This window comes from Strigops habroptila, chromosome 2 (genome assembly GCF_004027225.2).
Source record: "Strigops habroptila isolate Jane chromosome 2, bStrHab1.2.pri, whole genome shotgun sequence".
Classification (NCBI taxonomy): Eukaryota; Metazoa; Chordata; class Aves; order Psittaciformes; family Psittacidae; genus Strigops; species Strigops habroptila.
In genome coordinates this window covers 116,908,300-116,922,099 of record NC_044278.2, presented here as the reverse complement: position 1 = coordinate 116,922,099, position 13,800 = coordinate 116,908,300, and the positions used below count along the sequence as shown (strand labels likewise).

The window sequence follows — 13,800 nt, the reverse complement described above, 5'->3', positions numbered from 1 at the left end:
CTCTTCTGTAGTGGCTTTTGCCAGTTTTGGTCTTCTGTGAGCCATTTTTTGTATCTTGTAGGACTTGGAAAAACTATGTGGGGTTGTGTCCCCCTGTGTGTCATCCCCTGTCATCCCACCCACCACCAGTGAAGTTAGTGTCAGAAGGAAAGTGTAATTTAAGGCTCAGTCTTGCTTCCCCATTGATGGTTGTCCTAGAGTGTGTAACCAGCTTCACCTGTTCTTAGAAATTTGTGGTGGGTCTAAGAAAAGTAACTTACATGATGTGTTAAACTGAAATCAAGACCTGGGTGAATTAAACTGTTGTTTGAAGAGTAGCGATGTTGGGGGAATGAAGGAATGAGCAGGCTTGTAGCCACAAAAGCCAGCTCCATTAGCTCCAAGTCTGTTCAGTTGTGAGCTTGAAACCTTTCCCTGATATTAAAAGGGAGAGGAAGAGTCATAAAGCTGAACAAAACTCATTGTCGCTGATAGAGGTTCCACAACTGGATGCCTTTGAGAATTCATTCCTCAGAGGGGATCCAGGCTCCAAGGTGTAAGACTGCAGTAGCTGAGTGGATCTTAGCACTGGTTGCTCTGAAGTGGACCTGTTTTTGATACGGCATTAGAGTAGATGCCATCCAGAGGTTCTGCCCAACACAAGTTATTTTATAACTAGGTGATCCTAAGTTTGTATAACTTCTTTATTCTGCTATGATGATCTCCAGGTTATTTGCTTAAATTAAGCTTAACAGAATACCAGGAACTTTAAAGTGTAACGTGATGATGCTTCCAGGATGAACAGAACAGCTTAAAATGGTCATTTTTTTTCCAAGGAGAAATGTATCTGATGAGCAGGTAAGAGGAAGGATGGTGGTGTTGGTATATTCAGTTTCTAAATTGCTCTAGCTTGTTTATATGGTACACTTAGGCTTGCGTAAATGTGCCTGTAGCTGTTTCTGGGTTAATGAGACAAATGTAGTTGAAGTTGAGTATTGAATTTCCAATATGTGGCTGGAGCTGCTGAGACAAAATTTAGCACTATTTTAATGTTAGCCTTTAAAGTGTTATGGGGAGATACTCAGCAAGTTTAAAGGGAGGAAATGATTTGGGAAACGATGTTCCGCTCTGTCTGGAGAAATGGATTCTGTACAGGTAGCTTAGGCAGACTTGTCATTTCAGCAGCATTTCTAACTGTGGAGAAGTTGGAATAATCATTCCGAATACTGGGTCAGAATGGTCATTTGGCATGTACAGGTGCGTGGGAATTAGGGTGAAAAATAAAACCAATAATACAAAATATCTTGTTTGTCAGTGCGACCTACCTGTTGGTTTGAGTTATGCTTCCCTTATTTAACTCCTCTTGCTGTTTGATTTACTGATGTGGTGTTTGCTGATGAGCTTTGGTAGTCACTCCTGCTGTTACTCAGCAAAGTCTTCATTGAAGCAGTGCTCCAGCTGAACACATTTTTACTCTATTTTTCACAGAAAGTATCTTTATTAGTTTTTACAGGTCTCAAACATAGAATCATAGAATGGTTTGGGTTGGAAAGGACCTTAAAATCATCTACTTCCAACCTCCTGCCATGGGCAGGGACACCTCATGGTAGGTAGTCCATGTTGCCCAAGGCTCTGTCCAACCTGGCCTTGAACATTGCCAGGGATGGGGCAGCTGCAGCTTCTTTGGACAACCTGTGCCAGTGCCTCAGCACCCTCACAGTAAAGAACTTCTTCCTTATATCTAGCCTGAACTTCCCCTGTTTAAGTTTAAACCCATCACCCCTTGTCCTACCACTACAGTCCCTGATGAAGAGTCCCTCTCCAGCATCCTTGTAGCCCCCTTCAGACACTGGAAGCTGCTCTGAGGTCTCCACGCAGCTTCTCTTCTCCAGGCTGAACAGCCCCAACTTTCTCAGCCTGTCATAAGAAGTAAAGGTTAGTCCAAGTGTTGCTGTAGGAGTAAATCCAGCCAGAGATACCTGAGGCAGGAATGTCAAGTTCACAGGGTTACTGATAGAGAAATTTCTTTAAATTCTTAGTTTTGAAGAATTGCCATTACAAGTTGCAGTTCTAAGTAAGAGAGAGAACATGAGTTGTATTTGAATTGGAAGAAAAAGACAAGATGCAACTTGATGAAATGAAAATCTAAAATGTTGGCTGTAGAACAAGTTATTCAACATTAAATTAAACTTACCTCCTGCACTTTTTAATTCTGCTTATCTAGTATAAATCACATTGCTTTTTCAACATGGAAACCCCTGAACAGAGAGAGTCTTCTCAGATTTCTTTAACTCTTCCATGAATTGTTTCCTGTGTCAGTGTACGTAGCTCTTAAGATGCCATTATATGCACAGGAAGAATTGTCAACGGGGTTTTTTATTGTCAATTAGGAGCAATGCATGGTCCAGATTTCCTCATCCACCCTGTCTCGAGGGGGCTTGGGTGAAGCCACCCATGAGTCTGCTGTAGAAAACTCCTAGTAAAGCCATTTGGTACAAATGGGCTTATTCAGAAAAGAAGAGAAGCTGCATGGACACCTCAGAGCAGCTTCCAGAGTCTGAAGGGGGCTACAAGGGTGCTGGAGAAGGACTCTTCATCAGGGACTGTAGCGATAGGACAAGGGGTGATGGGTTCAAACTGAAACAGGGGAAGTTCAGGTTAGATATAAGGCAGAAGCTCTTTACTGTGGGGGTGCTGAGGCCCTGGAACAGGTTGCCCAAAGAAGTGGTAAATGCTGCATCCCTGGCAGTGTTCAAGGCCAGGTTGGACAGAGCCTTGGTTGACATGATCTAGTGTGAGGCATCCCTGCCTGTGGCAGGGGATTGGAACTAGATGATCTTAAGGTCCTTTCCAACCCAAACCATTCTGTGAAATTTAGGACAAATTCTGTTCATTTAAACTGCAAATACAGGTATTTTCTGGTGATTATGGCAACATTTAAGTATTCACTCAGTTCTCAAATACATGCTGTTTATAGAATATTCTACTGGGACATTGAATGTCACTTAGCGGCTCAGACTGAAATCTAACATCACTCTGTTTCTAGCTCCATCACTTCAGTATGCCATTTGGGGTTTCTTTGTTTTGGCACAGGCTCCATTTCAGTTACCAAATGTATCTCTTTGAGGAAGAAATCAAATTTAAATTAATCAAATAAAAAAAGCCTGCTTGAATTCATGTTCAGAACTACTTTGTCTATTGCTTTTAAACAGATTGTTCGGTTCTCTAATGAAATTTCAGGAACTTCCTAATCCTATTTCCCATATTTAAATAAGGACATCACCCATGAAGAGGTGGGAAAGTTAGAAATTTGCCATATGCTTACATGAAGCTGTCTGGGTTTAAAGTGTCAGTTGGAATGTAGAGAATCAGATTTGAATGTATGAGGATTCACAGTTATCAGAAATGGTAATCTGTAGATTTTAATAAACCTTTACAGGTTTTGTTCTTATTTCAGTATTTCTGATTTCTTGAGGGTTTTATAAGTGTCAAAAATCCTTTTGTGGCACAGCTAAACCCTGTAGTGTTTAAATGTTGAAGAACAGTGTCTGTTAAACATTCTATAAATGTTTCCAAGGGGGTTTGCAAGAGTTCATACATCTTTCAAATAAAACTAGTATGTATTTGTGACCTCATTTCAGGTCTGGGGTTGGGTTTTTTGGTGTATGTGTGGGTTTTGTTTTTGTTTTTGTAACTGGGTAAAATTAGAATAAACTCCCATAATCAGCTTGTCAAGGTGGATGGAAAAAATAACCTCCATAAACCAAAATACTTGTCAGCAGCAGCCAGTTGAAAAAACCTCTTTCCCCTTGATATATTTCCCTTGGACGTTTGAGAACAAGGGGCTATTTTGGCTTGCCTTCTGTTCAAGAAAGGCAGATGATCTGTTATGGATATCTGGAACAAAACAACACAACTAGAAAATAATAACTAATATACAAAGGTCATGTAATTCTAACCCTTTATGTTACATTTCATACAAACCACTCGTTTTAAAAGAACTTTTAGTTCAGTAAATGACAGACTGAAAACTGACCATGGAAAACTTTACTGCTTCTGCACCATCTGCCTCAATTCAGTTTCTACTTCATTTGAGATTTGCTGACAAATGTTACATTAATATAACTGCAGTGTCTGTTTTTTCCCTCAATAACACCTTTTTTTTTTGCCCCCTATTGCATAACACTATCCATGTCCTTCTGGAAAGAAAAGATGTGCCCTGCTGGAGCCTGTCACAGGACTATTTAACATCAATATGAGCATATAGATCATTAGCTCTTTTGGGAAGGGGGGCAGGGGGAATGTTAATTCTAAGCCTATAACAACTGAAATAGTAGAAGTAAATGAAACTTTATACCACCACTAGTGCTTGCTGTAACTGGATGCCTAACAAAATCAAAGGAAGGCATTTTTTGTCTGTTGGCAGACTTCCTCATGGCATAAACCCCATCATTTCAGATTAGTAACCAATTCAATGCGCACTTGCAGACTTCTGAGCTTTGGAATTTGTCACCAGCTTCCTAAAGGAAGCTGACAGTGGTCACTGCTGCTACACTGCGTGCCATTACATGGGAAAGGGTCCCGTCTCTGCTGACATTCTCATCTACCCCTTGGTAATGCCTTACCTGTGTAAATACATAACGTGTTTGTAGCCAGCATTTGCATTTCAGTTAAGGTCGGTGACCAAATGAGGGAGCACTGGGCATTTGTTCCAGTGATCAAACATTTGTGTAGAGCGGGAAGTACTAACGTAAGAAAATGAGACCCTAATGTAGTGGCGAGTGGTATAACTTGGATGTTAAACTGAGAGAGGGGAGATTGAGATGAGCTCTGAGGCAGAAGTTCTTCCCTGTGAGGGTGCTGAGGCGCTGGCACCTCTGAGAAGCTGTGGCTGCCCCATCCCTGGCAGTGTTCAAGGCCAGGTTGGACACAGGGGCTTGGAGCAACCTGCTCTAGTGGAAGGTGTCCCTGCCCGTGGCAGGGGGTTGGAATTGGATGAGCTTCAATGTCACTTCCAACCCATTGTATGAATTGTAATGTAGACAGCTAGAGAAGGGGATTGAACCAGACTCTTAGCAGAGCAGATACCTATATCTTTTTCTTTCAGCCATTGGGTTAAGTGGAGACACTGAAATTTTCCCCATGGTACATGATTTTCAAAAGTGTAATAAAATGAAAGCGTTTCAGGTTTGAATGTTACAGCTTGTGGAGAAACCATTCCCCTAAGGAAAAAAAATATCAATAGGTTTTTAAACCCTTTAAAAATTTAAAGTGCTCAAGCACTTTACTAAAATCATTTCATGTGGCCTTAGGTGAAAAGGTGAAATTGACCATTAGGAAATGCAGCCTCTTGAGTAGTATTATTTTAAGTGTAGACACTACCCTGTATTCCACCACTAGTCATTAACCACAAGCTTTCCCTTGTGCAAATGGAATGTCAGTCACTAGCATGTTCCCTCTTCAGTTTGAAAGCTAATCCATGTGCTAAATGGATTGTATTCCATTGAACTCCTCTATGTGGGCATAATTTCATAAGTATAATTACCTAATTCAAGTAATGTTTTAGTCTTCCTTTTATATTTAAAAAAGAAGCTGCTTTCCTGTGTGTTTTGGCTTCAGTTATAAGTTTACCAATTAGGCAAACTTGACCTGATGCTTGCTTGGCTTATAGTTTGGATCCACTGATAAGTATTTAAATGCTAATAATGGTTTTTGGCTTTCATCCTGGTAAGAAAAAAAGGAAGTATTAAGGCAAGCGAGAGCTTCCTGACAACTTTGTTGGGTAACTTCACTTCTCCTGGTCTGCTGAACTGCTGGTGGCTTGTATTTTACTTTTATTCTGACTATTCTGGAACAGTAGGGTATTAAGAATTATTTGTGAATATTTTAATGTGTGTGTGATTATATATGTGTTCCTTTTATCATACTGTTTTACTTGTTTGGGCATTGAGTTTGAAGTGTAAAGCATCATGTGCTCTCTGACAAGTATGTAGTCTATTCAGAATGACCTTTAAGCTTTGTCAGTACCTTGTGGTAGAGTGGAGATACACAGTATCCAAATGTAATGATACAAAGAAATGAACTATTTGCTGAATTTAATAGGGTTGTACTTTAATAATCTTAATAATCAAAGAACTATTCATATGTAGGACTTGCTGGGCATAGCTGTGTCCATGTGTGTTTGTGGAAGATCACAGAATAAACTGGAGACTCCTCTTGGACCTGGAGCTAAGTTTGTGTTTATTCTCAGTACATAAGCTCAGGCTGTGAACATGTGGTTTACTTGCTTCCTTATCCATAGTGTCTTTTGTATGTTGATTTTACATTGGTTTGGGAGAATTCAAGTACTTGTTTCATGTGGTGAAGGTATACATGCCTGTCTTTAATCATGCCTTGTGCTTCTAGTGTGTGTTAGTTTCTGAAGTTAAAATACAATCTAAGGTAAATTCTGCCCCTTTTGGAGTTCAGGGGACCATTTCCATATTGACTCCTGCACTAAGGTGCAGTGCTGCGTTTGTGACACCGATTTCCATGGCTGTGGGTGGACTTCAGCCACAGGCTTGACTCCTGTAAGAAGCTGTTTTGGGAGACACTGTGTTTTTATAACAGTAATATCTCTAGCAGGGATCAAAAGCAAACACGCCATCCAGGCAAAGGTGCTCACACAGTGGATAGCTGCAGTGTGAAAACTGGATCCTTTGAACAGGAGCAGTAGTAAAGTGGTCTGCTCTTGGTTTTGAGCTCCATAATACTTCTTAAAAAGAAATTAATTGAGCAAATTCTTACAATGCAGACTTCCTGAGTTTTTGGCAGGACTTGTGACTTAGTTTCTAGTTGTATTTAGTCTGAATATTGTGTGTGAGCAGTTTCCCAGGATTGCAGTATCTTTTTCCTGGTCATTTTCCAGTCAACTTCATAAAAACTGCAGCATCCACATGTGAATGAAGATCAAAGTGCTCTTATTCTGAAGATACTTCGGGTTTGATCCTGTGTTAGACCAAACTTAGCCAGTCTGGAAGAACTATCTATTGCCATGGTTTCACTTCACGTTTTTCATCAGCACTGGGGTAATGAGCTCCTTCATTGCAACTGCTTCTTAGAGATGCTGTTTCATAGATCCCTCTTTCTACTATAGCTTCCCACTTTATGAAGGCATTATGTAGTCTAGAATAACTTCTATTCCCAAGGGATTTCCACATAAGTGTTTAAAACCCCCTTATTTTGCAGCACTTGGTCCTGGACAAGCTCAACTGCTGAGTCTTGCAGGAGAACGGTCTTATGTTTTCAGCTGTTTTAGCAAACATGAATATGGATTTATTGAGTAACCAAGTGCTCATTTTAAAATGGTTGCAGTAAAAGGGTAGTAGAAAATTGAAGTGGTCAGGTTGAGGTGTCTGTACTGCTTATATTTGTTTTTCTTAGCTGTGCTGTTCTAGTAAATAACTTGCAATGTGACATATGCAGGTTTAGCATAAACTTAAGTAGGGCTTGACCAGCCACTCTCGCAGCAAGATAGCAGCCTTTGTGATTCACTGAACTGACTTTTGACAAGGGCATGTAGGGACAGGACAAGGGGGAATGGCTTTAAACTCAGAGAGGGGAGATTGGGATGGGATCTTAGGCAGAAGTTCTTCCCTGTGAGGGTGGTGAGGTGCTGGCACAGGGTGCCCAGAGAAGCTGTGGCTGCCCCATCCCTGGCAGTGTTCTGCCCTCTCCCTGCCTTTAGTCTTCTGCTCTGCAGATGGAACAAACCCACCTCCTTCAGCCACTTGTGCCTCATCTGCTCTAAGCCCTAGCCATGCATATGGCCGTTCTCTGGGCTGTCTCTACTTCCATGGATATGACTGCATTCCCTGCTGTTTGAGCTTCCCTTATACAACTCTCCCAGCCAGCTGCAAGCTTAACTTAAAATTCTAAGCAGCGAACTGCTGCCTTTGAAACAAAGATCAGCGTTTATTATTTAATATCTGTATGCAGTGTATCTTATGCTGTGGAAGTTTTAGCAGCTTTGAGGTGGTTTCTGCTTCCCAGGAGAGTGACCTTTCTTTCTGTAGTATTGATGCGGGTTAGTAATCAATCCTCCTCCTTCTCTCCTATGAAAAGAAGATCAAAGATGAAACAGTCATCACACTTAATTCACCAAGGGTTATCCTTTTTTGCTTGCTTGCTTTTTGTTTGCTTCTTTTCTGGTCTTTTCTAAGGTTAAAGCTATGCCTGTCAGTGCCATACCCTTTGGTTCTATACCTGCCTGGGGTATATATAGCTCACACCATAGCCAGTAACCAGCAGTCTTGAGATTTGTTGCTTTGGGCACTTGGGTTTCAAAACATGTAGCTACTATTTTCATAGGTGGGTGTGAGACGGGTTGTGTAAAGTGGAGGATGTGAAAATAATGATATATTTGTTCCTCTGCCTTAATGAAGGGTGTCTGTGGGAATAGGATAAATAAGCAGGAACACTGGATATGACAGTCTTCCTGAACAGGCAGTGTGGGCTGCAGGGTGCTGTCTGCTCTGTTTGTGCTATGGTTAGCACAAAAATTGCTGATGTAATTTGGGTTTAACTGTGCAAATATTTCTTTACCTAATTAGCATCGCTCATGCAAGTACACCCAAAGAACCTTTAAGTAGATGTAACACTTCTGAAATGTGTCTGTTGTAGGCATTTTGGGGTGTTGGGACATACCAAGTTATTAAATATCTCTGATACTCAACCTGCATTTTGTAGAGAAAGAAACTTCATGATTTACTAAACTTATTTTGTAGTAACTGTGGTATCACAGTTACTCCCTTCCATTCAGGGCCAGACTTGCCTAGGTACTTCTGTTCTTGCTTATGTTCTCTCCCAGCTGGCTACTAGTTCTCCTTCCTAACGTGCCTGCCTTCTCTCCCCCTGCCCCCCAAGTTCATTCATATGCTTTTCACATAAACACTCGTCACTCCTGTGAGGGATGATTTTCTGTTGGGTTACAGAGCCTGTTTTCTTTTACGCACTGCAACAGATACCAAAACATCATTTGCAAGTCCAGAGGCGTTTCAGAAAACATTTATTCCAGCACCAAATATCATCTAGAATGGAGATTTTTAACTAATTTTACATAGTGGATTTTTAAGGGGCACCTCTGTCTTTGTTACTGTTGACTCATTGGCAAATGTTGCATTTAATAGAAGTTCTCACTTTCTAATATGCACTTGCACCTCTTATGCCCCAATGTATGACTTGACATGCCATAATGCCATACATAGCATATACCTTTGTACTGAGTGTGTGTTCCTGCCGGATAGCCTTGCACAAAACTGCTTGTGTTATTACTTAGGTGGGAAGACCTGAAGATCAGGAAGCTGCAGGGCTTGGTTTTAATGATCCAGTTGAGAGCACATCTCTTGCTGAGTAATATCCTTGCATTGTCTTAACAGCCCCAAATCATCATCCAATAATAGATAACCCTGACTTAAAAATGAGGTCATGAATGCCTGTAGTCATCACAGTTTTACTTGTAGATAAAGGAATGTCTAATCTCACCATCTCATTACATTTTGAATGTAGAAATCATTTCCTGCTTTTCTTCCTTTAGTATTTTAACTTGTAAGTAGCAGCTTTTTCAGTCCCGACCATACTAGTTCTGAGTGTTTGGTAGCCACAATTCCCTGCTCCTCTGACTGAAGGAGAGTCCTGTCTTTCACAGGTCCTTTGTGATGAATGATTGTTCCTAAAGATACAAAACTGTCTTCAAAGATGAAACATTTACCTTCAGATTAAATGGATGTTTCCAGTTAGTCTGAGTAACTTGAATAAACCCCGTGTGCCACGGACAGGCACAGGGATTAGTCAAGTCTTGATCTTTACAGAACTGTGACCTTTTGGCAGTTTGAGTGAAAATTACTGTTTTACTTTTGGGGTGGTAACAGTAGTAAAATGTCATCAGTACTATGTTGCATTAAGCTTTGTATTAAATGCTAGCAAGCTGTGTTACATCACTTCCAGATGTTAATGTAGTTGTTTGTGTTGTATTTGTCACTGCAGCATCGTGATCTGAAGTCATAGCTTCCTTCATTAGCATTTGGCACTAAGTTACTGGATTATTATGTATTATTATATTAGTTGTATTGTAAGTATGGCTAATTGTGATTATACAGTTGTGACAGTAGCAAAGCTAGAATATAGGCATGGTAACGTTTTAACAACTATTTGAAGTCACTAGATCTTGTCTGCTGGAATTCCAGGTTGGACAAGAATTGGATAGCTTTGCCTCAGCTAATCATTTCAGTTAACCTACTTTGTTTTAACTAAATTCATCTCTCAGCTTCTGGCATTGTACCTAGAGGCTCCTTTTTTCACTTAACATTTCCTCTGCCCTTTTAAAGGTGTTGGTAGCATTGTATCAAGACTAAGCAATATTTGAATCTTTTATTACTCACATTGAACCAATGGTTAGCAAGGTTTACTGGTCCATTAAGAGGCCAGAAGTCAGAGGTTACAGTTAATTCTAGTCATAATCTTCTAATAAAACTTGATTAAATGGCAGCGTGTAAGAATTATTTTGCTATTTAGTGCTTTACATGTTTGAAAGCTGAGAGTTGTTAGTCAGAGATAATGTAAGTCATAATAGTACTTCTATTCCAGGACCTTCTAAGGCAACTGCAAAAGCAATTCAGTACCTGGAATCTTGGCAGTGAGCAGGCTTGAGTTTGTTATAAGGTTCTGGTAGCCCAGTGCCATGGTGATTTTCAAGTAATTGCTTATTTTACTGGAAAGCCCGTCAGCTTTCATAGAAAATATCACTATATAAAATGAATGCTTTGATATTTTTTGTATGTCTCTGATGTTTCTTCACAGAACTCATAATAATAACAAATTCCTGTATTGCAGATTTAATCCAGTGCACAAATGAGATGAATGTGAACATCCCCCAACTGGCAGACAGTTTGTTTGAAAGAACTACCAACAGTAGCTGGGTAGTGGTCTTCAAATCTCTCATCACAACCCATCATCTAATGGTGTATGGAAATGAGGTAAGACCAAAAATGAGGTGTCTGGGAACAGTTACAGCACTTCATTTCTATAAATGTCAGCTAAATGCTTCCCACTGGTGATCTTTGTAAGAAATGCTTTATTTTTACTTCTTTGTGTCTAACTCTGCATGAACACAGGTCTCGTCATATATTTGTCTCCTTACTTTGTTTCTACTTTAAATATAGTTTATAAGTTTAGAATCAGTGTCCTGAATGCTGGAGGAACCTTTTTTTTCTGTAGTGTTATTCTAATGACAAAAAACCCTCAAACCCAACAGAAATTAACTTGAAAGGGATTCTGGAAGCTGAAGGTATGGGAGTATTTTTAGGTTCATGCTCCAGTTAATCCAGATGGTAGTTTTTCCCTGATAACTCGATTCTGAACTGATTTCCATCATCACCCCCTAACCTTTTGCAGTGAAGATACATGTGTGCCTCTGAGCTGGCTTTGAGTTTGAACACCTAAATAGCACCAAATACTGTAGAACAATTAAACAAAACCCCAGTTTACACAAAAAAGAATAAGTTTGCTTTGGTTCACAGCTGGAATTCCTATGGGGGCCTTATTTTTTCAAATGGAAAATGTAGCAGCTTGGAAGTTTCTGCATTTAAAAAAACCCCCAAATTATACTTTTAAAGCTTCCTTAAAAATGTTTCTAAACCTTCCTTTTTACTGCAAGCAGTCAGTATAAGGTAAGATATATGAATATTGGAATTAAGAGGGATAGCTTTACAAAATTACAAGTAGAATTTTGTAGAGAGAACCCCAACTTTTCATTTCAGGCTGCAGTGTTCTTAGAGGTTGTGTACTTGCTGCCTCTGGCTGACTGGCTGGCTTGTGGTGGGGTTATATATAGTGGTTTCTCTTGCAGGTTAGCTGCAGAGCAGATCTCGTCTTGGTGAAGATCTATTCTTTGAAGCTAAGTAAGCCACACGAGGGCAGGCTTCTCATGTTGACTTTAAGCATTGTCACTGGGATAATTGACACTTCCCAAAAGAGTCTCTCTGCTTTTGGTGTGCTTGCACTGAGTCATATAAATTCTAAACTGATACCAATACACTTTATAGTAATTAAAGGTATTTCATGAGACCGCTGTCTGAAATACTTCCTATTTTAAGCATAAAACTGCCAAGCAAATTTTGCTTGCCAAATGTGTTACAGAAGTAATGAGGGTTAGATTGCTGCTCAAGATGAAACTTTACACAGCTAAAAATCGTTCTTGATCAATGAACATGGAAATTGAGTGCTTATAGAATCATTTAGGTTGGAAAAGATTGAAGATCGAGCCCAACTGTTAACCCAGCACTGCCAAGTCTACCATGAAACCATATTCCCAAACTCCACATCCACACATCTTTTCAATACCTCCAGGGATGGTGACTCAACCCCTTCCCTGGGAAGCCTGTTCCAATGCTTGAAATGATGAAAATGTCTAGAAGTTTTGAGAGAATCTGTAAATCCCTTTGCAAAAAAAACCTGAAAAGCATTTGGTTCTGCAGCTTTTGCTGAATTCATTTACAGCAGAGCACTGAAGTGCCTTTACACTTCTCAAGTCTTTTTCCAATGTAACCTCTGTATTTGTGCCAATGAAAATAATTCAGTAGTATATGTTACACTAATCAGAACTATTTTTTTTTCTCTGTCAAAATGTTATTGCAAGTGAATGTTTGGTTCATTTTCGTAGCAGCTCTCTATACAATGGTTCAGATGACAAAGTTCTTTTTCCTCCTAAATTAAGATGTGGTGCCAGTGATCTGAAATGTCTTTACAAGATGAAAATCACGTTGCGAAACCTAATTCAGAATTAGGTGTAACTAATAAGATGCACTAACTGTGATCCTGTGTTAATGCTTTATATGGATTCTTGTGCTTATTTAACACTCATAAGCAAACTGACATTTATATCACCTTCTTTTCATATTTAAGCTAAGTACCATTACAAATGTAGGCTGAGCATTACCAGCTAGCTTTGGCTGATGAGTAAAATGAAATCAACTGTTATAAACTTGAAGTCAGTGAAACAACTGTGAGCATGTGAAATGAGAATGTATTTGGGGGGGGTTGTTCAGAAGTTTCCATTTCTATATTCTGCCTTCAAACAAACAAAGTCTCTGAGTCAGAGGCAGTGTCTACTTGACTTTGATTTGTTCACAGATTTTTACATAGAAAATAATAAGTAGCTTCATTTGAAAGTTCACTTGAGTTTTTGTAATAGCTTCCAGATTTGAAATCAGTCTTAAAGCATAAAGGCTGAATTTCATAAGCTGACTAAAAAGAGTTTCTAATACTGTTACCTCAGTTGCAGCTCACGGGTAACGTAGTAAAAGCATGCCAATTTTTCCTTTCAATCCAGCGTTTTATCCAGTATCTGGCGTCCAGAAACACGTTGTTTAATCTGAGCAATTTCCTAGACAAGAGTGGATTGCAAGGTAAGGTGACTTTTTCAATTCAATTCAAATTTCAAATGACAATTGCAAGTTGGTAGAGTGCTGAGGAACAGTGAATGCAGCTTGGTAACTCTAATGGATCCTGTCATTTCAGAAGTAATTTTTCTCTCTCTTTTAACCCAAACAGTATTTCTTAATTCCAGTGCTATTGTGGCATAGCAGAAGCTGTCTGCTGGAGGAATGGGTTGTATCTTTTAGGAAAGGCTTTACCTATAAATGCTTCTAGTTTTTTAGCTAACAGATCTGACTATTCCTCCTATTTCTGAAGAGCTTTCTCCATTTGAAGAGGTATATTTTGATTGGTAGCTTCAATTTCAACGAATGCATGATATGGTTACATATGCAACATTGGTTACAGCAT

The 13,800-nt window shown here is 39.6% G+C and overlaps 1 protein-coding gene across 15 annotated transcripts in view; it reads left to right on the top strand.

The window, feature by feature from the left end:
- Nucleotides 1-13,800, top strand: part of PICALM (phosphatidylinositol binding clathrin assembly protein) — a 71,425-nt gene that overhangs the window by 17,659 nt on the left and 39,966 nt on the right. For 13 of the 15 annotated variants that reach the window (XM_030475281.1, XM_030475269.1, XM_030475325.1 and 10 more), the window contains exons 2-3: nt 10,849-10,991; nt 13,346-13,421. In XM_030475281.1, the coding sequence (XP_030331141.1) occupies nt 10,849-10,991; nt 13,346-13,421 (219 nt within the window). Of the gene's footprint in view, nt 1-10,848; nt 10,992-13,345; nt 13,422-13,800 lie in introns of those variants that run through there. The other 2 variants (XM_030475342.1, XM_030475335.1) reach the window with 2 other exon arrangements.